At 38.1% G+C, this 25,630-nt stretch overlaps 1 protein-coding gene across 1 annotated transcript; it reads left to right on the top strand.

Moving 5' to 3' along the window:
• On the top strand, positions 1-25,630 carry LOC140948204 (uncharacterized). The gene is made up of 14 exons (XM_073397424.1): positions 1-152; positions 8,479-8,666; positions 9,525-9,692; positions 11,975-12,110; positions 12,992-13,164; positions 14,392-14,631; positions 17,358-17,534; positions 19,322-19,519; positions 20,535-20,711; positions 20,831-21,004; positions 21,631-21,829; positions 23,205-23,265; positions 23,583-23,751; positions 24,814-25,630. Exons 1-14 carry the CDS (start codon positions 1-3, stop codon positions 24,924-24,926), a joined length of 2,325 nt encoding a protein of 774 aa, XP_073253525.1. The 3' UTR covers positions 24,927-25,630.

Genomic DNA, 25,630 nt, shown 5'->3' with positions numbered 1-25,630 from the left:
ATGGCGGCAAGTTTTGCAGTTACTTTGAGTGGGGACGATATTCCCGGTGCATTTTTCGAGGGAAGAAACCCTGCAGAACTCAACAACGATGCCTTGAGGTTTTGGCTGAAATGCCAGGGAGATAAATGTAAACAAAGACTCAGCTGTTTAAGGTAAATTAAAATTAGTAGTACTCCTAAGCTTAAGCTTATTCTGTTCAGCGTGTTTTTTAATGGTGAGTTGATAGTTATCGAAACTGACATTTGGGTAACATGCAGTCGAAAATCAATCCATTTTCTCGAGGGTTGATCAGTATATCGAATTCGGTTTAAAAGACGTCATAGTCGATCCACATGCTGATTTTATATACGCGGAAAGAAAAATTGTGAGAGAACAGGCAAATAGCTGCAAAGATACTGTATACCTGACTCTTGTAATATTAGTACTGTTTCTCAGTGTCAAAAGAAGATACAGGTTAATTAGTGATCCGACTATTGGGTGAGGGACGTCACTGAAGAAAATAACTTTTTTCTCCCGTACCGAAATGGATGACTATGTTGAACACACAGGAAAGAGTTTGGGCTGTGCTGGTAAGAAATCCGCGGTTCGAACCGGGCTCAAGTAAGCGGCAACCGTTTCTGAATGATGAATATCTTAAAGAAATTGAAAGCTACGACGACCAACGATATTTTTTTGAGGGTTGAAAGTTTTATCACTTCTTCAGGAAGATCTGTCCCCCTCATAATGTTTTTTGAGCATTACGTATTGTCTCGGGTAAAGTTGAAGATTCCAAATACTCGTGCGTTGCGGGCTCGGGTTCCCTGGGCTAATACGATCATTCTTTAGCTTTAATGCTGAATGCGTGTAAATGTAGCCTAGATGGGTCCCAAAACACTAAAACCCTAGAAAATGAACATGTTCCCAGATCAACCTTCCACCTCTAAACTTTAAACGTGGCATCAAAAAGGGGCCTGGGGAAACTATCTACCCCCAGCCTATTGTGTGAGACGTTATTGTTTCAAAAACCAAACTCGAAGAGACTAGACGGGGAAACGAAGGAATTCATTCTCTCGTCTACGAGGCAAGGAATAATGTAGTATACAGAAGCTCAGAGGAGCAAAAATTCAAGCAGGCAGTCAGAGTTATAAACCCTCCAATGGGCCTTGCTCATATTGTCAATCTTGGGAGTGAAACACAACTGAAAGAAACGCAATTCGGAGAAACCCGGTTGGTTCCTACGCGAGCTACCAGCCTAGCCACACCGTTTCTGATATGAGCCAGGCGAGTGGTTCACTGATGTTCCCCCTTATCGACGAGCGTGGGCAACGAAAACGTTGAAACTCTATTGGTTTTGTCGGCAAAACAATTGCATTCTGTATGTGCATCACACTTTTCCTTACATTTTCTTCGACCTCTACTGCACGAACACGACATTAAAATTCATAATTTTTTATTACACGTAAACTAGATCAAACTAGACAGGATTTACGCTTAATTTTCCTTACTTTTTTGGAACTTCGATACCGCAGTTGGCTCGACCAACTCGACTAATTTGGAAATAAACAGAGGTTTAGACACTGGACAAAAATTCTTACTTTCTTCAGGATTCAAATTCGATTTCTTTACTGGAGGAGAAATCGTACCCGGATCTTTCGGCTTCGTCAGAGTAAGTGATCATAGCATTTGGTTAAAACAGAAGCTGTCTAGAGGGACTGAATAGGGGGGGGGGGGGGGGGGGGGATGCACATGTCGGTTAAATTTTCATTACTTTGTCGGTGTCGTTAACGTTTTCGCCCTTTGTCCTTGTTGGTAAATCTTGGTTAATGATTAAAAAACAAGTTAATTATTCGTTATTTAAGGCGTTTCGATACAGTTTTTTCGGAGACCATAACGATATTTTTCATTCGCCTTAAAAGTGATTTTATCCTTGTCCGATTGCTATGAAAGTTTATATATCGAACGTGGGCTATTGGTAAATTAGATTTAGATTTAGATTTTATTATTTTTGCACTCTTTACATATTGTTTACATTGGAATTTTAATTAGTATAAGTACCTTACGGAACAAAGTCAGAAATAAAGATAACAAGAAATTTAAGGAATTAAGATGTGCTAAAGTAACAATATTGACGTGTATTAAACAAAAAACAAAAAGAAAGCAAAGAACAAAACAATAAAGACATGTATAAAAGTGGTTAAACTAAAGTAAACTAAATCAATATATTCTAGGAACCAGATTACGAATTTAGCAGATATAACTTGAATTGTTTAGAGAAGCGGTAGTAACATAGCTTTTGAAGCTCCAGTGGAATAGTCTCCCATATTTTCCACGCAATGAAAGAAAAAATGGAAGCTCCATAGTTATAATTTATTTGTGGCAAATGGAAGTTAAGATTAGAAACAAATCTAATATAATGACTATGGAAGTCGCAAGCTGGAGGTAGAGTTCCATAGAATATTGTTGGGATGCCTGTTGGATCATTAATGATTTTATGTGCAAAGAGTGCTACTTTAAGTTTGAAAATGTTATCAAATTTGAGGATATGCAATAAATTATAGTAAGACGTAGTATTTTCTCTACTTTGTGCAAAAAAAATTGAACGAATGCATTTATTTTGCTTAGTCCTGATCCCATTCAGCCTAGTTTTGCAAGCACTTCCCGAGCTAGTGATAGCATACGGTAGGTTAAATATGAATAGATGAAAGAGTAATACAGTTGTTTCATTGTATGCATTTTTACATAGTGTCTTAATTTGGTAATAATTTATATATCTTTTGCTAATTTATTGTTAATATGCTTAATCTGAGGTCCCCAGTGTAAGTGTTGATCTATATACACACCCAGGTACTTTATTTCGCTTTTGATCTTTATGTTCTTTACATTTATACCTACACTTAACCTTGAGGATGAGACTAGGATGAAATTTGTCTTTGAAAAGTTTGTAGATAATTTGTTAATGGCACATTACTTAACTTCTGACTACAATCCATCATTCATGTATAAAACATATTAGCGTCATCAGCAAAGATTCGGAAGGATAGTTTGCTTGAACAGTTTGGCAAATCATTAATATAAAGCAGAAATAACAATGGACCCAAAGGTGACCCTTGAGGTGTACCACAGCTAATGATCTGACTGCTAGATATAGTGTCACCAATTTTGACAACCTGATTACGATTTTATAAGTAGTTTTCAAACCATCTGAGATGATTTCCACGTATACCATATCTATAGAGTTTCAATAACAGAATATCATGGTTAATTGTGCCAAATGCCTTTGAAAAGTCAAGAAAAAGACCGCGGGTGACCAATTTTTTATCCATAGCATTCTTAAGTGAGTCAGTAATTTCTAAGATAGCCTGCTCAGTGGAGTATCCCTTCCTAAATCCAAATTGATACTTATTCAAAATGCTATATTTTTCAAGAAAGTTGTATAGTTGGTTATAAATTAACTTTTTAAAAACCTTACTAAAAGATGAGAGAGTTGAAAAAGGCCTGTAGTTGGCTGGGTCAGTTGCATGACCATTTTTGTAAACTGGAGTAACCTGTGAAACTTTTAATATATTTGGAACTATACCAGTTTCAGTCGATTGATTATAAATTTGCGTGAATGGAACAGATAATGGCTCGGCAGCTATTTTTATTAGTTTGTTGGGGATGCCAATTGATGATTTGTTTGTATCTAGGTTTTTGAACAAGTTAGAAAATTGTTGTTAATTGTACAACTTAAAATGTTAAACGTTGATAAAACGACTTCCAAGTGGCTCTAGAAGCAAAGAGACAGTAAATAACAAAACAAAACCACAAGGTGAGTCATTTTTATTTCCATTTTTGTCAAAAAATGGATTTTAGGACGTATTTTGTGTATTTTCATACGTTATCTTATTTATTCAAAGTTTACCCACCGAACTCCCACAGATCAGAGTCTGACCGCCTGTGCTTAACCATAAAAATTGTTTTAGACTGTTTTTACCAGCTAATCTCCTAATTTAAGAAATCGTCAATTGGAATCTCACGTTTCTCGCTTGCCGTAAACGTGGTTGTAAAGCTATGATACCTGACAGCTTTTCGTGCAGACACGAAAAGCTGTTCGGTATAGTAGGATACAGTGGAGGATCCAGGGGAGGGGCCCAGGGGGCCCGCCCCCCCCTTACTTTTAGACCAAACTGACGCCCGAAGGGTCGAAAAAAAAATTTTTATTTTTGGGACCAGGGCTCCCCTTATCTCAGGGTCTAGATGATCGACCCCCTCCCTCCCTTATCTGTAGGTCTGGATCCGCCACTGGGATATGAGAAGAACATTAATTAACCACTTAAAGGACTGCAAAGGACCGCAAACGAAAATGCCGACGAACGTAGGTTTTAGATAGACTTGGCTACAATCCCGCCCTGTTTTGAGTTCTTTCGGTGTCTTGTGGCTGTCTTGCAAAGTTAATTTTCACCTAGTACGTTCAGCATTGAAGTATTCTGTTTGCAGAATTTAATGTGTCATAGGATAGCAGAGTTTCCTTTTTAGAGATCGGTGTAACATAGCTTTGTTTCGTTTGCTTTGCCACAGTAATCGCCCCGAAATGTGTGAACAGAAGCCCTTTCCAGTGGGAGATCCAGACCCTGAGATAAGGGGTGGGGGGGGGGGGGGGAGGGGTCTCAAAAACATTTTCTTCCTGCCCTTCGGGCCTCAGTTTGGTCTATGGATCCGCCACTGCTATCCAGTATGGTGTTTGCGCCGACGAAAAAGCCATCCGGTATGGTGTTAACATAACCTAAGCTAAATCTCCCTATAACACCCCTCTGTAACAGACCCAGTGGGATCTATATCTTTACCGGGTTCTCGGAGAAAACGTTACTGGTTGCCTACCTAGTGACGTTATTTCCCGCTGGGTTTTTTTTTAGTTGTGTAACTCGTCCTATAAAAGCTTAAAGGAGTGGCAGGCCTAACGTATTTACCGGTATAAAACCTTTTAAATTATTGCTATAGCAAAGAAGAACTAAAAGATTTACTTGACTTTTTTACGCGAGATCGATTACCTGTATCCGCCGATTTTTTCTTCCAATGATAATAAAGTTTATATTTCTTGCTTCGTTTAAACAAATATGAATAACTAAATGCACTCTGGTTTTGTAAAAATCACCATAGAAAGTTACGGGGAAGCAAAACGTTAGCCGGGTAGAAACAAACTATTTCCGGGTATCAGGGAAGCTAAATTATCACTGCTGGGTAGACTGAATTAATTAACCACTGGTTAGGGTTTCACTGGGTCTGTTACAGCCGGATGATTGTGAATGGATCACTTCTTTTCTTACACAACGACTTGGTTGAAACATGGTACATAATGCTCTTGGAATGGAACAGATTATCACTGGTAAAGATGTATATACATTTATTTTTATGAAAGAATCATCGGTGCCAGCAACTTTTCAGCAGGTAGCAATTAACTGACTCAGCAGGTTAAAAGTATCTTCCTTCACTGAACATTAGGTCAAACAAAAAACAAATGATCACTTATTTATAATTCTTGTTTGAATTGAATCGGTTTCCTGGAACCTCAATAATTGTTAAACGACCACATGCGTCCTTTACAGACGACATCGACTTTCCCTCAAATTGCACGATTTTTCATATTGATGTCTGTAGTCTCTGGAGAGACAGGTGATCATTTTGTTAAGTGTTGATAGTGTTAGACATTTAGATATAATTATTCCTTACGCAGAGCGAAATATTTCCTATACAGTCCTTCCGTTTCTTTCACATATAAGAATCGGTTAAAAAAGGACGTTTTAGCCGTTTATCAACTCAGTAGTTTTCTTGGTTCCCAGGACTACGTATTTAATTGTTTTTTCTTATGCTTTTGGTTACAACAGGAATAATGTAATCTAATATATAACTACATGCGACACTTCCCTCAACCTTAAGGCTACTTACGTTCACACTATATCGGCGGATACTGAGCTTTTCGTGCCGCCACGGAAAGCTATCCGCCAGTTTAGTGTGAACAATAAAACCCTGGTACCGGTACCGTTCACACTCATGTGCAGACATCGTGCTAGATCGGTTGGGCAAGAGGGTTTGGTGCACTAATGCCCTGTCAAAACTAATCAATTTCAAAGGTATGCGTTGCTGTCATCGCAAACGTATCGATCGATTCGAGACCGCGCCACCGTTTAATGCGTTTTCGACTGTCCACACCAGAACGTTCGGACGGATAGAATTGCACGTTGTGACCTAAGTTGAACGCTATGCATGCGCATGCTACAAGACACGAGCTTGTGATATTTTTGATCATCGTTTCAGTACAATTAGTTTTATCTGTTTAATTTGATGCGTTTCGATCGTTTTTGACCGTTCACACCAATGTTATAAGTATTGCATTTTCGATTTGATCCACTTTTAAGAGCATTTTCCCTGAAATTGTTAACGTTACTTGCAAACAGTGGAAAAATAAAGTTGAAGTTGGAGTCAGTACGGTTAGAATTGAATTCGGTACGTGTTGACGCATTTTCGATTTTTCGATGAAAACGCTCAGTCTAGTAGTGAGGATCGGGAAAGGCCCAAACGGATCGAAGTCAGTGTACGCGTTTTTATACCAAAACGAACTAGTTTTGACGGGGCATAATTCTCAATCCTTATCCTCTTACATGGTGTTTTGTCAAAAATGTTTAGCTAATTTTCAATCTACTGAACGTTGGATCAGCTGTTTGCAGTAGATTAGTCTTTATAGCTCGTCCCGTAGTTTTGTCTGGCGAGCGGCCCGGAACGAGCAAACTCGTTGTCTTTTCTCGTTGTTTCCCCCCATTCCACACGCGATTTCCCCACACAACAAAACTATCAGCTACGCAGGCTAACAATGGCTATGAATTAGATGTATATCGTTTGTCTGTTACCTTCTGTTATGTTTTCCTTTAATTGTTCCAAGGCTTCGTTGGCTTGGGATGTTGGCGTTTACCCGAAAACGATACAGTAATAGCAACAAGCTTGGAGGGATCTCATAATGGATTGGACGGACTTTACTGGGATAGGTCTGTATTGTAACTGATTTTTTTTCTTCTAATTTTTTACTACATGGACACACGGAAACCCATCATGTCAATAGGATGAGAATTTGGGATTGTTTACCAATTTACATAATGAAAGTCATAGCTTTGGAAAGTAAATACGTGCAAAATTTCAGGGCTGCTCGGCTATTTATCTGTGAATGCAATCATTTGGAAGTTATCTGTGCAAATCAGAGGTTCATAACCCGGAGCGAGCATCTTCTATGCGCTCTTGCACGGACAAGAAAGATTTTGGTGCGAAGTTTGAATATCGAATGCGCTCATCAGACATGGTGAAGTTTCTATTCGCCGGTAAAAGTTCCCTAAAATGTGTCTAAAAATAAACTCTGGTCCGTAAAAACGGCGTAGGGCTTGTATAGTATGGGAGTTGCTCCGGCGCTCCGACCTTGATTTTCAAATCTCTGATTTTACTTACCTTGTCACCGAACCATAAATTGGTGACCGATTCCCTCAAATTTTCCATGTAAACTGCAGAAGACGGAAATCGGAGTTTCATTTTTTGAAACCCTCGCGGTTCCATCTGGATTTTCTTACAACCCATTTTTTGCCAACTGGCCCCCGCCCTAATACCACTTTCAAGTTTCTAGGGACTAAAAAAGAACTGTTTGCTCTTTTTTGTCGTAAACATGAATAGAATTGAGTTGTATCATGAGCCTTAGTACCACTAAATTTTCCACTTTTTATTAAAAGAAATAAAGCATGGCACAGTTTTCATTCTACTGGTCCTAGTACCGCGTTACAACCAGGCGGTGATTTCATTCTATTTGTTTGTCGGTTTGTTTGTCTGTTGTTGTTGTTCAGTTTTATAAAAACCGTGAAAACTTAATTAGATTCTGAGTACCAGATTGCTCGACTGCGCGCGGACTTATGGAAAATCTTGTTCCCAGTCTCCTCAGTTTGCCACGGCTTGGAATGCCTGGGATATTTTTCCGCAAGATGTCTGGTAGGCTTCATCGTCAAAGATTGAGTTTTGTCTTGTTTACAACGAAGTCATGGCTTTTAGTACTCTTTTATCCGAAATAATGCAACTATTAGAAAGTAATTTTGGATAAACGACCCAACTTCGTGATGAAAATGCTTTTTATTTTGCACATTTAACGGTCAATGTGATTGCATGAAGCCGACTGTCCATGAAGCCCGTGATTGAAAGCAATTAGGTAGGTAGCGTTACTTCACATAGTCCTAAAAAAATGAAACTAGAATTGAAAAGGGCTTGCACTATTTGGTTGAAAACCCTTAGTATGGTGCCGTGAGCTTAGACTGCACGGAATTCTCTAAACCGAACTGATCGATATTCAACGGTCGAATCCTGTCACACATTGATCCTAAGTACAAGTAATTGAGCTTATAATCTTGTTCCCCTCCTCGACATACCCTCGTAGAAGAGTTTGGCTTGAAAGTTGAGGTTGTGGAAAGTTTTCTTACTAACTCTACTGCTGTTTTGCAGAGCTAATTCCGTCACACAATGTGCTGCAGTGGCTAAAGACAAAGGATATAAGTATTTTGCAATCCGGAATGGTGGTGAATGCCTTTCAGGTAGAAACCTTTATTCTAGGCATAAGGAACGTGGAGAATCAGACGAATGCTTTGATGGTGAAGGAGGTCATGATGCCATGAATGTGTACAACATAACAGGTAATATCTAAGGGATTAATGGTATTATTATTCATTCAAACTGACATTTGTTCATTTCTGATTGGCTCAAATCCCTGAGCTAATTCTTCATAACCAGCTGGGGCAGACCATATTTGGAATTAGAAGATTTAGGCAATAACCTACTGATACAATGGATATTTAATAAAACCTCAGCATCAGCTACAGTGGAACCTTGATACAACAAATCTCTATATAACAGGGCTTCTGACAGGTCGTGGAAGAAAAAGTCAAATTTCGCAGGATTTTTAGGGAAAAATTCGCAGAAAAATTGGCCGATGTCATGGGAGTTTTCGGAGCAAACATCACCAAAAAGCAATGGCTAAAAAACGGCCAATTTTGTGGTTATTTTCAAGGCAAATTTCGCTAGAAATTGGTGGGTTTGGTGCTGATCAGACCAGCGTTTTTAACGTTTTTCCAACAGAGGTCATCATTTGCTCTTTTAACAACAATATGCTCCAGAAATGAACCAATGGCAAGGCCTTTAACATCACGGCTAGTGGTAGTTTCGGGATGTTGTTTGTACCTTTCAGTCACGAAGTCCCAAGATAAACTTGCAGGATTTTGCGGATTTACCTGAATTTCACGGCTCCGCGACCGTCCAAAATATCAGAAGCCCTGATATAATGAAATCCTCAGTTTAACTAACGATTCTCTCTGCCCCAGTAATAGTGAAATATATGGAAGAGAACCTTGATACAACAAACCCCTGTGATAACAAACAAAATTTTTTTCAGTCCATTGGCCCTTTGTTATATTGAGGTTCTGTGTTTCCAGTGGGTAGGTGATATAAACACAAATTCTAATTTATTTAACACCCCTTATATGTGCTTTTAATAGGGAATATCCCAGAGCTAGAAGATTTTGAAGGTGACATCCTCCTTACAAAGGTTCAGAAAGCTATGATAAGACCTTTGCATCAAGATGTGGCTGCCGCGGGAGTTTGGTCCAAAACTCAGTTTATGTGGCCTGAGAGAACTGTTCCTTATTATATCCCACCTGATCTTGGTAAGATTACTCTTTCAGTTATATTGTTTTAAGCCATCAGCTACGCAGGCTAGAATTGGTGTTTGATATATTTTACAGGGAATGGTGTTGTTAGGAATAAATACCAACCCCCAACCAGTTTTCCTCGCCTACTGCCTTTCAACTTTTTGTTCGCAATTTAATGAGCACTCACCTGTCGCGGGTATATGAAATCAATTACCCCTGCACGTGGACTCTAGTCCCTACGTGCCCATGCCACTTGTAATTTATTTTATTTTTGTACGAATGTTTGAGTGTTCATTTTATTTTGTTTTAACCTAGGTCTTAATCTAGGGGCGGTGCCTCGCATGGGACGTTAGTCCTGTTGCACCTACCCCTTTTGGGTGTTTCCTTCTTTTTTTCTTTTCTTTTGTGTTGTATTATAAATTTATGTTATATATTACAAGAGGAGTACCCAATAAAGCTGTGGAAAAAAAAATTATTCATTATATGTTAGATAGAAACAACTCGGTATGCTTTGCAGTGTATGTGGCCGTGTTGACAAACTCACAAGTTCTTCGCATGCATGCTGAGATAAACTTGTATGCACAAGTTGATGTTAAGGCCATATAATGCAGTACTGTACTATTGTAACCCTGTGTATAGCCTTTAATGACATCAGGGTAAAGCCACTCTTACAAATTAAATCAAGTTTTAAAATGTGGCCAAGAAATTTAATAGCAAAATAACAAAATGTCAGCCAAGTTTTTTTACTTGGGTTTTGTTGTAGCTGTCCATTTTGTTACCAGAAAAGCTCACTCTCTGTAGAAACGTAACATGTAAGGGCTTTGTCTGATTATGGTCATGGCTCACTTAACTTGATCAGTGATATGTTAATATATAACTATGTTGTGCTTCCATTTTGTTATTGGATAAATTTCCTTTTTTCGTTTCAACTTCGTCTTTGTATAATAATTATTATTGCCTTGTCAAAGAACAAAGAAGAAGAAATTGAAATTTGTTAAGAACTATAAAATGCAGAGTGATTGCTGTATTGTATTTTATTTTTACTCCATCCTATAGGTAATACATTAGTTCAGTGTACAATATTAATTAGCACAAGGTTGTTTAAGCTGCGTGTACATACGTGGAAAAAAATAGAATAGAGAAGGGCACATTATAGTAAAACTAATTATGGCCCTTTAACAAGATTAACTTTATGCTGGTATAGCTTTGTTATTCATTAAAACACACCAAAGTAGCCAGCTTCGAAAGACGCAGCTATCATCATTGCTGACCGCTGATTGCTGATTGCTCTTGTGGGCTTGCTCTTAGACTCCAAAGACTGGGATTTCTTTATTTTCAATATCCTTTCTAATTCTTAAGCAAATCTTCTGGTTGTACAGAAAAAAGTAAAGTGTATCATTAATTTTTGCAAGTAGTTTCCTTCATAGACAATAGGGCCATTTATACAAGGAAAAATCCCAGTCTTACATAAGACGCATCTTAAGACGCATCTTAAATAAGACGCGAACTTTCCGTATAAACGGCACATTTCGTCTAAAATAAGACGTTAAGACGCGTCTTATTAGAAAAGACATGCTCGTATAAATGGTACAGTTCGCGTCTTATTTAAGATGCGTCTTATGTAAGACGCGTCTTATTTTTCCTCATACAAATGGCCCTAATGTCTCACGAGCGGAGGTCATAGATTTCATAGTAACAGCAACAGCACCTTACCGTATTTATTCAAATAACATCACCCTCAAATAAATGCCACCCTTGATCAAATGCCGCAGATGAAAGCAAAATTACCAATAAATGCCACCCTCTAGTAAATGCCGCACCTAATCAGTAGAATGTGGTGTTTACTCAAGCATAATAAGAAAAACGTTGGTACAACTTGGTAATTTACACCATCCAGACATTTACGTTTCTACATGTATCTCATCAAAATACGAGTGTCAATGGAACCTTAAAATTACTTAATCTTTACAAACCATTTACAATAACTGTTGTCAGTGATTAAAAAAAAAATATTTTGAAATAAACATCGCCCTTAAATAAATGCGTCATTTGAAGTGCTAAAAATGTAATAAACAGTGCAGCGTTTAATCAAATAAATACGGTATTTCTTCCTTTAAAACAATATCAGAGACATTGAGTGCTTCTATCAAGCATTCATTGAGTCAGGTTGTCTAAACTAAATACAAAAATTAATGTTTACTTGAGTGATGGAAAGTTGATTTACTCAACCTGGTTAACTCACTGCTGACCAGAACCAGCATCCCTCTTTAATAGTTGTCATGTGTTTCATTTTTCAGTTGGCCATCAGTTAGCTGACAAGTTTAATCATGGGATGAGACACTGGCGCGAACAAACATGCATTCAGTTTGTCCCCAAGTCTGGTCACAGAGATTGGATTGAGTTATATAGAGAAAAGAACCCTGACAGCCGTAGGTAACGTGGTTATGCCAATGGTTATATATGGGAAATTCAAATACCCTGCTAGTGAAAGTTCTTTTCTGGCTTAGTTTTTCATTGGCCTTTGAAGAGTCTATGCATGCTTAAAAGTACATGTAATGTCATAAGGCCTACACTTGTAGTTAAGGATTGTGATTTGGGCAAGCTGTAGCTGTAGAACATACTAGCCCAAAATTTATTTTAACTAGCCCTTCTCTTTACATTTTTTTATGAGCATGGGTGATTACAGTTCTTCTTGTAATTTGAATTCCCCCAAAAACTTTACTTGGCCTTTGAGCAAGTTACAAAGAGAATTTACTATCGTTATAGCAGAATTTACTAGCCTCGAACTGCTGGACACTATTTTCTTTGCATGCTGAGGGCAGCGGGCTGGGGATTTTTCCAGCTAGGAAACAAAATAAAAAATAGAACCAAAAGAAATTCCTATCTGCATGTTCAATACCCCACCTGCTTATTGCATATACCAAGAGAGGATAAAGTCTTAGTGACAGCCCTGTATGTTGGAAAGAAACCTCAGTTAGTAGGGTTAGAGAAATGGGCTAATTGCTTCTGGGGATCAGTTAAACCTTATAAATAAGCCAGCATCAAAGATGTAGCAGGCCATTTTGTAAGCTTGTAGCCAAACAATGAATGAAAAATCATTATAAAATATAGATTTAAAACTCCATCATTTTTTCACCTTTCTCCAGTTTGTGTATTTAATACACAAACAAACATGTAATTATGTAAATTGTTTTGTAATACAAACCCAGGCAAAAATAGTGCATTTGAGGGAGACCAAGGCTAGCCACTGGTTCCGTCTTCACGCTGATCATGAGCTTTAGTTAGTGATGAGCCTAACAATGTGTCTGTTTTAGGTGCGCCTCTTCAATTGGTCGCATTGGTGGTTACCAGCCAATCAAATTAGGAGACCACTGTCCGGCAGGCAGCCTTATTCATGAAATGGGACATGCCCTGGGATTATGGCATACGCAGTCTCGGCCAGACAGGGACGGTTATGTTAAAATAATATGGGCAAATATCCTACCAGGTAAATGCATTGTAACTTTCGTCTGATCAAGTAATTGTCTTGGGCAAATAGAGAAGAGAAATGATGGCATGACAAAAACTAAATTTTTGAAATTATGGGATTGATTGGTTTTTCTTGTTCTTTCTGGATATGCTAACCTATCCCATAATTTAACAAATTTGAATTTTTGTGACGTCACATCAGCTTCTCTATAGGAACTTTGCAGTTACCTCTGTCTGTGGCCTACCTCCCTGATATAGGGGCACCTAGATGTGGTGCCTACAATTCCTCTAACTTTTTATTTGGCCCACTTTAAGGTAGAAATCTCTCTAAGATGGGAAATTTAATTCCGGTTCTATAGAGTTTGCTGTATTCTCGTTTTTCTTTTGGTAGAAGACGCAAAGGGATCATTTGCTGTAACTGTTTCATTTCAGACGGCTTTAAACTCGCTCTAGCAAGTTTATAACTTCAACTGCAACTTTGTTTGAATTCACAAATAACTTACAATGAATACTTAAGACTGGCCTGCAACTAGACTGCTAGCAGTGTCTCTTTCTCTTCAGATTTAGGCCCGGTTCAGACGCCGTACTTGTCATGAGTACAGAATGAATTAAGTACATGAAAAGTTCGGCCTCTGAATCAATTAGGAAAGCCTGTTTCAGTTTGGAACCGCTCAGCTGTTCTTTCCGCCTAGCCCGGCCGGGAATTTCGCCTTTGGATCGACTCTGGAACGCTTTTGATTCAGACGCCGCACTTTTCATGTACCGAACCTAGTGCATGAATTCTTGTAACGTGTTTCAGTTTGTAAGCAGTTTGACCGAAATGAGCATTTTTCTCCTTCTGAATTTAGTTCGGCTGGAATTAAGATCGGCGTCTGAATCGATTCAGCCGGTCTAAATAATTTGGGTCGGCCTTAATTCGAATATAGGTTCGGCTTACGAAAAGTACAGCGTCTGAACCGGGACTTAGTGAGAGGAGTGCACGCACGAGCAAGCGTCGAGCGATGAAGCCGCAAGACACGAGAAACAAGGGCAGCAGCCCGAGAAGTCACGCGTGTAGTCATTTTCGTCTCTCGCCTATTTCTCCCGAGGAGCTAACTCTATGGAAAGAGAGAGACTACTCGTAGTCTAGTTTATAACTCATGAACCCTTAAAGCGCCCTGTAAATCTTAACAAAAACAACATGCCATGCCATTGTCATTTCACAATAAGTGATCTGTTTTTTTTTTTCTCTCTCTGTTCATGCTAGGTAAATCAGAACAGTTTTTGAAATATGAACACGGCATTGTTGACACGCAAAAAATACCGTACGACTATATGAGCATTATGCATTATGGAAAAGACTACTTCGCAAAGTTGGATGCAAGCAAAAGGCATTATCTTACCACTATCGAGACTAAAGATACGAAATATCAAAACTCTATTGGCCAGAGGAAGTACCTGACGCCGAGTGATGTCCTTACGATAAATACCGCGTATGGATGTCCCGGTAAATATTAATATTAACATTGATTTTTACTTTTTCTGAGGATAATTGCGTCACAAAGATTGAGTGCTTTTTGCAAAAGAGGTAATGTGTTGTTTTTAAATCTGTAGTTCAAATTACCTCACAACAATACAAGAATAGGGAGGGGTTTTAGAACAAAATGAATTAGGATACTGTTCACTGTCGCTCATAAGGCCTTAGCTTATACATCTTCGCCAGGGGTTTCAAGGCTGGTTTTCACTAGCGACGGAGTCGGAGTTGGGGTCGTAATCAGAAGAGTAAGACTTTACGACCTAGTGAAAACAGCGTTCTGATTCCGCTTACCACTCCGTCGGCTGTCGCTTAAGATCAAGTGAAAACTAGGTTGTCGGAGTCGCAAGCAGAAGGGTATGAACCAAACCAATCACAAAAGCGTTGGAACGTGTATTGTGATTGGTTTATCCTTCCGCCACTGCTTTCGACTCCGACAATCTGGTTTTCACTAGATCTTAAGCGGAGTCAAAAGAAAATGGAAACGTTCTGATTCTTTTGACTCCGACTCCGGCGCTAGAGAAACCCATCCTTTAGGAGCGCTTGTAAACGGAGGGGCTTGTATTCGAGGTGGCTTGATATCAAAAAAGAAAGAGCGCTTAAAAACGTCATAAAAACGACGGGCACATGGATCCAATCCTTCCGCCCTTACAGCCAAACTGGACAAATTTGCTTACACACGTGTTTATTTATATAAAGAAAGCCACTCCCGAGGGAGAAACGCACACACACTCCTGAAATAGATCTCTCCCTACTAATTCGTTAGAATTAAGGCCAGTGTTACGCGAGCGAGCACTGGGAATAGGGCTAGAAGACAAAGGGAATGGAGAATCAACCTAGGTTAAAAAGAAATTGACCCGAAATCAAATTTCACCACCAAGCCTCGTTACGAAGTTAAAAAATTAGCGAAGTTTCAAAGAAATGAATTCCCGAGGCAGTAAATTGAGGCAGTAGAGTTGAAAAACAAAAAATGCAAATGGAAAAAGTTTTGATCACAAGCGAGGCTTGGTGGTGAAATTTACTCGTCTGACGTAATCATAAATAAGGGCTATCGTTGAACTCACGCAATACAGCGTTTTCACTTGATTAGCAGCTATTTAAACTTATTGAACAAAAGAATGGATTTTCTCAGCGGACTGGTTTGGAACATTAAGATCGCCGCCGTTTTATTGTTTTGGAACACTAAATGTTGCAGATGTGACGTCATTTAAAAACGCTCCATAGTTAACTATCGGTGAGCGTTTTATTTTTTTTTCCAGTTAATCAGATATAATAGAGAATTAGTTACATTTTGTGATGTTGCTGTTGTTGTTGTTGCTCTTGTTATTAGAGAGCTTTACAGGGTTGCCACTCATCAGAAAGTTAAAAATTCCCTAACTTTTCCCTGACTTTTCACTGACCTTTTATTAATGAGAAACAATCCATTTTTACATTTGCTTTAGCATTTTTAGGAGGCCATCGATAGTTTTCTCTTCATTTTCATCCTCTTTCAGCTTTTTGCGGAAAGAGGAAGAAGGAATTTGGAGGAAAGCATTCACAACGAAAACCACTGACCACAAGTAATGCATGTGTCAGGCGCAGAGTGTTTAATTGATCGCTTTGCAGCATACTTTTTATCTTTCCCGAAAGAAAGTGCATTTCAAAATCTTGAAGAAATCTTACGAACTAAAAACCGGAAAACAGAATTCCCTGACTTTTCACTGACTTTGACAATATTAAAGATTTCCCTGACCTTGAAAAATTTTCGTTTTTCCCTGACTTTTCCCTGACCGTGGCAACGCTGGCTTTGGATTCGAGGACGAGAACGACTACGAGTACGAGATTTGACTGAAAGTTTTATCGCGTGTTCTCCAAAAATAGACACCCTGGAAAGCTTCGTTGTACTTATGATTCACCAGAAAAGTTAGCACTGTTATCTTTATTAAAGGAGGTTAAGCCCTCTTCCGATTGCAAAATGATAAAACGTGTAACATTTGATAACTCCTTTCCGCCACTAGGACATTCACGCTAAAACTCATAGTAAAATGACGACGATTTTCCCGCCAAAATGACGCTGGTTTACGGGCGAGCAATACTCAGTATCGAGGAAATCTCGTACTCGTAATCATACTCGTCCTCGAATCCGATGCTCTCTATTGTTATTCTGAAGAAAGTATTACTTTAGGCATAGTTAGTAGAGGAGGCTGGTTAGGAAACCCGGCAAACATCAAAGTTGAAAGCAATGGTGCTCTAGGTTATGTTGGAAGCTCCTTGACCGTGCACAATCCCTTGTTTTCTGTTCACAAATTATGACTGAATAAATTACATGTAATACAATGTTTCTTTTTGGTCGATGACTTCAAAATGATAGGAATGCTATTGACCACTCCAGAAAATACCATAGTGTACCATTATACTCTTTGTTTGTCACCCCAAAATTTTGCATTTATAAGCATTGTCTTCAGTTTCTCTTGGTATATTAAAAAAAGGCCCCAAAAGAGAGTGAAAACAATGCTTATGCAAAATTTTGGGGTGACAAACAAAGAGTGTTATGGTATTTTCTGGAGTGGTCAGTTGAAGGCTGTGCACGGTCAGGTCAAAAAAAGCTAACAAAAACCTATAACAAAGGGTTTCCCAGCCATTCCACTTTAATTAACTATGCTGTAGGTTATCTGTTTTTCTTTCCATCTTTATTTTTTTTTTTCAATCTTTCTCTTAAGATTACCCATACATGTGGCACACTGGGAGTTGGAGTGATTGCTCAGAATCATGTGGTAAAGGTAAACAGACAAGGAAAGTCTTTTGTGCCAAAGGCGGTGGAAAGCAAGCCGATCCCAAGTTTTGCAGCAAGACGAAACTCCCGGAAAATTCTCAAAAATGTTATGGAAGGCTATGTGGTAAAGTAAAGTTAATTGTTTCGTTACGTACTGAATGTCTGGTCATAACTCTATACATTACGAACATAAAGTAACTGTTAAGGGATTTTCAAATAATTTCATATATTTTCTGTAATTCTTCTTTCAAGGTATCTTCGTGTAAAAACAGAGGAGAAACGTTTGGATGGTCATCTGTCAAGGGTTATGATTAATTGCAGATTTACTTTAATAGTTTGCCAATACAAAATACACACTTAATATTGACCGGAAAGCCCTAAACAGGAAACAACTTCCCTCACTGAAGGGCTACCTAAATTCACAATAAATAAAAAAAACAACTAAAAGAAAAAATCATAAATACCTAGACAAGTGGCAATCATGTACAATATTAAACTAGAATATAATTAAACCATAGTTATTAGAGGAGACTGGTTATGAAAAGCGGCAAACATCAATGATAAAAACAACAGTGCTGCAGTTTATGTTGGAAGCACCCTGAAAGTGCACAATCCTTTGTTTTCTGTTGGCAAATTGTTACGGAATAAATTAATGCAACGTTATTATTGGTCAACATAATCAAAATGATAGGAATTCTTTTGAACGTTGTGCACTTTCAGGTCCACAAAAACATATAACAAAGGAGTCTGACGGGTTTCATAACCATTCCACTCAATTAACTATGATTAAACTAGTAAGAAAAATAAATTGAGAGAATGTAGAAATATCCTTCATGTGTAGAAAGGATTTCAGGCAATCCTTAAAATCGTCTAAAGATTCAGTTTTTCTTAAACGTAGAGGCACAGAGTTCCATGACTTTACTATTCTAAAGAAGTAAGAAAATTTTAAAACATTAGTTCTTGCATATCTAAGTTTAAACTGGTAATTAGTATGTCTGAGGTTATATTTACATGTGGAACTGTCAGCAGACACAAGATAATAAGACAGATCCAAATCATATAGGCCCATCATGCATTTAAAAAGGAAAATTAAGTCCATAAAGAGCCTCCTTGAGGCCAAGGAAAGAAGATTCAGTTCCTGAAGTCTCTCTCGATAAGGCTTGTCCTTTATGATCAGTTTAGTGGCTCTTCGCTGAACTCTTTCAATTAAGTCAATCAAAAACGGCTGATGTGGCGACCAGACCTGGGAGGCAAATTCAACGTGTGGTCTGACTAAATGATTGTATAGTTTGAGCAGTACATGGGGTTGGGTACAAGTACCATAAGTTCTTTTGATCAAGCGTAGGACTTTATTAGCGGTGTTTACTTTGGCCATGATATGGTTATTCCAGGATAGATTGTGACTTATCAACACTCCTAAGTCTTTTTCTTCTGATGACAATGGGATACGTTAGGTTCCAAGGCTGTAAGAGGTTTCCAATCTCTTCCTTTTGTTCGTGATGTAGAGATGTTTACATTTCTTAGTGTTATCGTGAAAAAACAGTACTGAAAGCGGCAATTGTTTAAAACTCAAGAAAGAAACATGCTCATGCAGTTACTAAGCTACATGAATTGCCAGCATAATCCCTAACCCCTTTGAATGATGTCACACTGGTCCCCATGCAGCAGCGTGATAGCCCTTATAAATAACACTTTTATGTTCTTGCGGAGGTCATCATCAGTATTATTGAGCTCAATCACTTTGACCTCTTGCAAATTGCCCCCCTCCCCCTAGCTCCTTTTTCGGCTCTTATGTCAAGTCGCCTGTGGATATATCCGAGTGTGAGTTCAGTCTGTTCTATTTTTTGCCCGTTATTTATGGCTACTTCTAAGCTGACAGACCAATAAAGATATGTTTCATACTTTCTTTAGAAAAGTGTCCATACGGTTGGCTTGCTTTCAGCAACGCTTGCTATCAAGTGAATAAAGAAGCAAAAGACTTAAAAGCTGCAACCGAGTCTTGTCTCGATAAAGGAGGTGGAATCCTCACGCTATGGAACGCAGAGGAAGAAAATCTTTTGCGAGCAGAGTTATTCAAGATGCAATTGCACAATGTGTTTTATTGGCTAGGTGAGGCTATTTTTCTCTGAATCTAGGGTAGACTAATCTAGGGTTGCTTGCCATGAACACAAATCACTTGGGTGGAAGTCTTGTGCATAAACATAAAACTATATAATTTCTTTAAAAATATTGTAAAATAAGCCGCAGAGAAAAAACGAAAAACGGAAGAAGCATGCAAAAGAAGTGCTTTTGGCATTCATGCAGAACTTGTTCTTTGTATTTTCAATGTATAATGATTATCCTTAGGCATTTCCTTTGACTGAAGTATTTCTACGTGCATCAATTAATGACGTGACTGTTCTTTTATTGCTACAAGCAAATGAAGGCTAAGGGGAGCGTACACACAAAAGGGTTGTTACGATTTCCACTGCGTGTTGTCAATAAGATTTAGTTACATGAGTTTGCATCATGATTTTGAAACCTCACTTAACACGTACGTTAAAAAGTGGCTACCTGCAACAAGATCCACGCTTTAGAATGGTTTACTGCACGATGACAGCCTCATTATAACCTAGAGGCTTTCTTAATCACTTACAGTAAAAACCCACGAGTAAGAAGCTAAGATTTAAGAACCTGTCAGGCTAAAATGTGCAATTTAGACCCCCTCCATATAATAACCTCTTTAGCCTAAAATTTGTAGAAAGGTTCTTATATAAATGTTGTTTGATTGAGGTCATTGAGAAAATGTTTATAATATTGTGTTTTACAGCACAGTCATGTATATAAAGTTGTCTTGACTCAAGAAATTAAAATTCATGTAAGAATAGATCTCTATTATGGTCATATTAAAATATAAGCAATCATTAGGTATGCAAATTTAAGGGTGCTAATCACTAAAATCTTCTTAGCAACAACATAATTTTTTGCAAGAAATTAAGAACCTATTAAGAACCTAGATAGGCTAAATTTATGTTAACCACCATTTATGTAAGAACCTGTTTAGGCTAACCATGGAAAATGTAGGTTCTTACTCGTGGGTTTTTACTGTATATAAATAAGGTAAACTGTTTTTTTTTTTAATCAGGAGCGAAGTACAGCCCGAGTAAAGGCAGTTTTTTGTGGCCTGATGGTAAAGCAGTTGTCTACAATTCGTGGAATCCTGGAGAACCTCGATTTGGATTAGATTGCTCGTTAATGATCAACAGGAAAGGCTGGGGAACAGAAAGGTGTGACATGGAACGAAATTACATTTGCAAAAAAGGTGCGTCAATTACAAGATAATATCGCCTTATTTGAGTATTATAATATGTGGATTTTAATTTCTAGACAGTTTACTGCTTTAAGTTTGTAGTAGACAAATCTTCTATTTTTGCCATACAGAACTAAAAAGCTACAAAAGGAATGAGGTCGAGGCAAACACTAAAAGTCACGACTACAAGTGGCATACAAAGGATTGGAACGAGTGCACAAAGTCTTGTGGTGGGGGCCAGAGGAATAGAGAAACATTCTGCGCTGATGAAAAGAAGAATAAAGTAGACGAGTCTCTCTGTAAAGGTATCGGTAAATGATTTTACTGACCTTCGTAGGTTCATCATAATTGAAAAATGGAAAAGTTAATAAGGTACTTCAGTTTTTGGCCGTCGTCAACACACAAAGAACCGTAAACTCAATCCCAGTTTTTTGTCCAGACAGCTCCAAAACTATGCCGACTAGTATAAATTGTAATTGGCATTACCTTTGCTTCGGAGGATAATTTAGCCCATAAACTTTCTCCCCAAAACTGGTATTAATAAGCGCTCAAAATCGCTCAATGTCGATAACAACTCAAACTAAGGATTTCCCACTCTTGCGAGTTCTGTACGTGCAACAATAAGTATCGGGAATATTTATGTGATCTTTCGGGTGAGTGTAGTCCCCAATAGGACTGTCGTTGACAGTATCAAGAACAGTCTTAGTCAGGACTACATGCACCCGGGCGATCATATTCCAGTTGCTTGTTATAATTATCCAAAGTGTAAAAACGAATACAACAGAAACAAAAACAACATCTTACATGCATTACTCCAAAAAAAATTAACTGGCTTGGTACCACTTATTCCGTCATATCCTAGCAAAAAAACTTTGCTACAAAGGAGAAAGTATGTACCCTTTAATCACCTATACCTTGTTGTATTCTATAGATTCCCCACCCTTAGCCTGGCAAATCTGTAATGTGGAAGCATGTCCCTCTCAGTACAAGTGGCACGTGGGAGACTGGGGAAAGTGTAGTAAGACTTGTGGAGGAGGATTGAAACGAAGGACAAAAAAATGTGCTGGAAAAGATATGATTTCAACTTCATGGAAGTTGTGCAAGGGACATGCACCAGTTAATAAAATGAAGTAAGAATTGAATTATACATTTTGAAAAAAAAAAGAATAAGCAAATAATTTTCTAGGCCTGTGTGTTAGCATTGCTGTTGGATTAATTCTGCGACTGTTACGTACACGTTCTTGTAGTTAAAACCAATTGAAAAGTATTTGTTAGGTACTCATGCTGTTACATACAGATAGGAGGATCGAGGAAATTACCCATGAGGCCTGTATTGTCCCCATTAGCTGTAAATCTTAACATATCGAAACTTGAAGGAATCGAGGATATTACTGTTACTGATATTACTGTTTTAGCTCAATTGTGTGCTGAAGTCATTACTTAGTTCCTTTACCCATAGAAATGATCCGTTAGAGACATGAAGCAGATTTCAAACAAGTTTCAGCAGGGGGCACTGACCATATTGATAGCAGGGAATGCATTTAAACTTGGAAAAGTTGGCCCGACCTTTTAATTTTTAATCCATTTCCATCCTTGCCACCTGTTGCAACAGACGACAGAAAACAGTTTCAATACCTAAACATAGTCTTAAATGACAAGAGTGGACAATTATTTTTGGAATTCAATTGATGTGAAGACAAGTTTTAGCTTTTTTAAAAAGACAGTAAATGGCGTGACATAGCACCTTTAAATAAAGTCTTTTTCGTTTCATGCCTTAAGAACGTCAGTTGATTTGTTTCTGCTAGCCATACACTCAGTTCCTAAAAACAGCCTTCGTTCATATCTCTTAGGCCCATTTCAAACGTCAATCTTTTCATGTACCGAACCTAATATCCATTTAATAGAGTGTTGTTACTCACGTGGTCAGCGTCTATGCAACTTTATTGGAACAAAAGAAAGCGTTTGCATAAGAAAAGAGTTCAACTCTCACAGGATTGGTTTGGGACACCAACATGGTTGCCGTTTCATTGGTTTGGGACACCAAGATGGCCGCCGTGACGTCATGTGAAAACACTCTATAGGTCGGCCCAAATGTTATAAGTTCGACGGATGATTCAGACGTAGAGCTTATTTAGTCGGACTAAATTCAATGGTCTAAAATGCTTACAACTGAGAATAAATTTTAGTAATTTATGCATTAGGTTCGGCACATGAGAAGTTCAACGTTTGAAAAGAAGTCGCTCCACAGTCGAAATTCGAATGTGGGCCACTCGATCTTAATTCATGGGTAGACCGAAATTAGATATGTCGAACTTAATTGATTCAAACGTCGATCTTTTCATGTACTTAATTGAAGGGATTAGGTTCGGTTCATGAAAAGATCGATATTTGAACTGGGCCTTCAACTAACGTCAAGTTGAAAATACCAGTCGTATTTCACATCGATCAGTGGAACTATACTTGCTGATAACTAATACTTGTAATGAATAATAATTTCGTACGTAGGTGCAATACTGGACCTTGCCCAGTCAAAAAGCTGAGAGTTTCATCTTCTCCTGTTTGGAAGGTGAGTTTTCTGTACGCATGAATCTATCACGTTGTCTGGTTTACATACAAGCGCCTTTTTATTAAAATATCAGTGCTTTAAGTTCAGAAAGTAAGAACGGCGTTGTCTCGAGTAAAACCGGCTCTTTCTTTTAGTTTTCTGCGAATTGAATGTTAATTCTGGCCATACTTCAAAAGAGCTATAACAATTTTGAATCGCCATTATTTCTTTTTATTTCGTACCAATGTTGAATTAATGTAACAGGGAATGTATCAACGTTTTAGCAGTTAAAATGATCTATTTGACAATTATTTTGATCAAATTTTGGTTCGCTCCAGGTTAGCCCGTGGAGTAAATGTTCCAAAACATGTGGACATGGACATCAAATAAGGGGAGTTCATTGCATGCGAAGCAACAATAAGCCATTGAGCTCATCGTCGTGTGCTGGACAAACCAAACCTGTGGCTGTTCGAAGATGTTTTTTGAAAGACTGCACTCTACGAAGAGGTTTGAGTTGTTCATCATCTTGATCAACATCATCATCGTCATCATCATCATCTTGAGCCATCGTCATCATGATTTTTATCCAGAATAATGATTATGGTTATGATTTTGCTAATGATAATGATGATAATAGATGAAATGATATGTGTGGAGCGAAGAACACAGAAAAAAATTATGAGTAATGATGATGATGACGATCATAAAGATGATGATGATGATGATGATGATGATGATGATGATGTGTTGATAATGATGATGATTGTCATTTACTTTCGCTCCCTTTTTTCCCACAAATGCGATTTTTTGCAATTACATCCCAACTGGTCCACACTGTACATGTTCTTTTATGCCTTAATACAGACCTTTGGATTCGAGGACGAGAACGACTACGAGTACGAGATTGAACTTAAAGTTTTCTCGCGTATTTTCAAAAAAGAGACACCTCGGAACGCTTCATTGTACTTTTTTTCATTAGAAAAGATAGTACTGTTATCTATATTGAAGGAGATGAAGGCCTCTCTCGATCGCAAAATGATAAAACCTCTGATATTTGATAACTCGTTTCCGCCATTACGACATTCTCGCTAAAAATAGTAACAAGTAATAATAGTAATGGTAATAAGTAGTAATAGTAATAGTAATAATGACGACGGCTACCAAGTTTTCCCGCGAAAATGACGCTGATTCACGCGGGCGCACTACTGTCTTAGTAGGGAGGAAATCTCGTCCTCGTAGTCGTACTCGTTTTAGAATCTAAAGGTCTCTAATACAATTAAAGGGTCAGCGACTGCGAGAGTTAATTGGTACAGAAAAAGATAATCTGTACAGATATAAGAGATGGCCTTTCATCTGGCTCGAGTACTCGTGAAATATTGATACTGTATGTTGTCAAATTGCTTTATGTTGTATGCGGTCCGAATATTTGTATCATCTCTAGAATAATAAACTGTCTTTTTTATTCTTTTGTTATTCGATGAGATGGCAATGAGCGTGAGCTGTTTTTTTCTAATCCTGTACCTTGAAGCTTACAAATGTTGACCACTTTAATGTTTGGTATTTTTTTAGTTCATAGATGTTCTGATAATCACGTGATGTGTAAGATTTGGACTAGACAAGGAAGCTGCAGAACGTCCAAGTGGGTTCGTTCTAAGTGTCCTCGTGGATGCAAGGCTTGCTAAATAGAAAGTTAGTACATGTAACGGTTAGTATAGTTCTTCTTAACACCAGTGCCATACTTGGCTTAGATCGATTGTAGTGGGCACATTGCTATACATGAATACTATCAGTTGCCATTGTTTTGTTCTTCACTGCATAGTGATATCGAGATTTAATAGATGCACTAATCATGCATGCGACGTTTTGCCACACTCAACATAGCATGAAAAATTAATGTTTGTGTATAAAAAGAGTTAGTGATTACAGGAAAACGGAATGTCATGGGTCAGTGAACTTCGCCTCTATCTCGGCTCACTGGAAGATGTTTTATATTTTGTTGCATTATTTTCAGTTTGAGTTCAATAATCGCTGGAGGCGATTACATAGAGGGCCTCTTTTACGTCACCTAGGTTATCACATTGTTTATTGTTGCATCTCAAAATGCAATAGAACAATATTGCAAGGTGATGACGTCTTTACTCCCCATAAAGTACGGTATTCTCAGACAGGTTCGTAAATTATTATTTCTGCAAGTGATTTCCTATATCTTGCGCGAAAGAGTCTCCCTTTATGTGTTGTAGACCAAGGCCACTCAGCCTGCAGTGAGGTATCTATCGAGCCTTACTTTTTTCAGCATAAATTATTTTAATACATTTAAGTAAAAAAATGAAATAAAATCATCAAAAAATGCTAATAATGAAGTACAAGTAGTAATCGTCTTAATAAT

Source organism: Porites lutea, chromosome 9 (assembly GCF_958299795.1).
Source record: "Porites lutea chromosome 9, jaPorLute2.1, whole genome shotgun sequence".
Classification (NCBI taxonomy): Eukaryota; Metazoa; Cnidaria; class Anthozoa; order Scleractinia; family Poritidae; genus Porites; species Porites lutea.
This window is presented reverse-complemented; position numbering and strand designations above follow the sequence as displayed.

Coding starts and splice junctions, on each gene's coding strand:
- LOC140948204 (XM_073397424.1), top strand. CDS start 1: ATGGCGGCAAGTTTTGCAGTTACTTTGAGTGGGGACGATATTCCCGGT. Junction 21,830..23,204: donor GCACCAGTTAATAAAATGAA/GTAAGAATTGAA, acceptor TTTCGTACGTAG/GTGCAATACTGGACCTTGCC. Junction 23,266..23,582: donor CATCTTCTCCTGTTTGGAAG/GTGAGTTTTCTG, acceptor GGTTCGCTCCAG/GTTAGCCCGTGGAGTAAATG.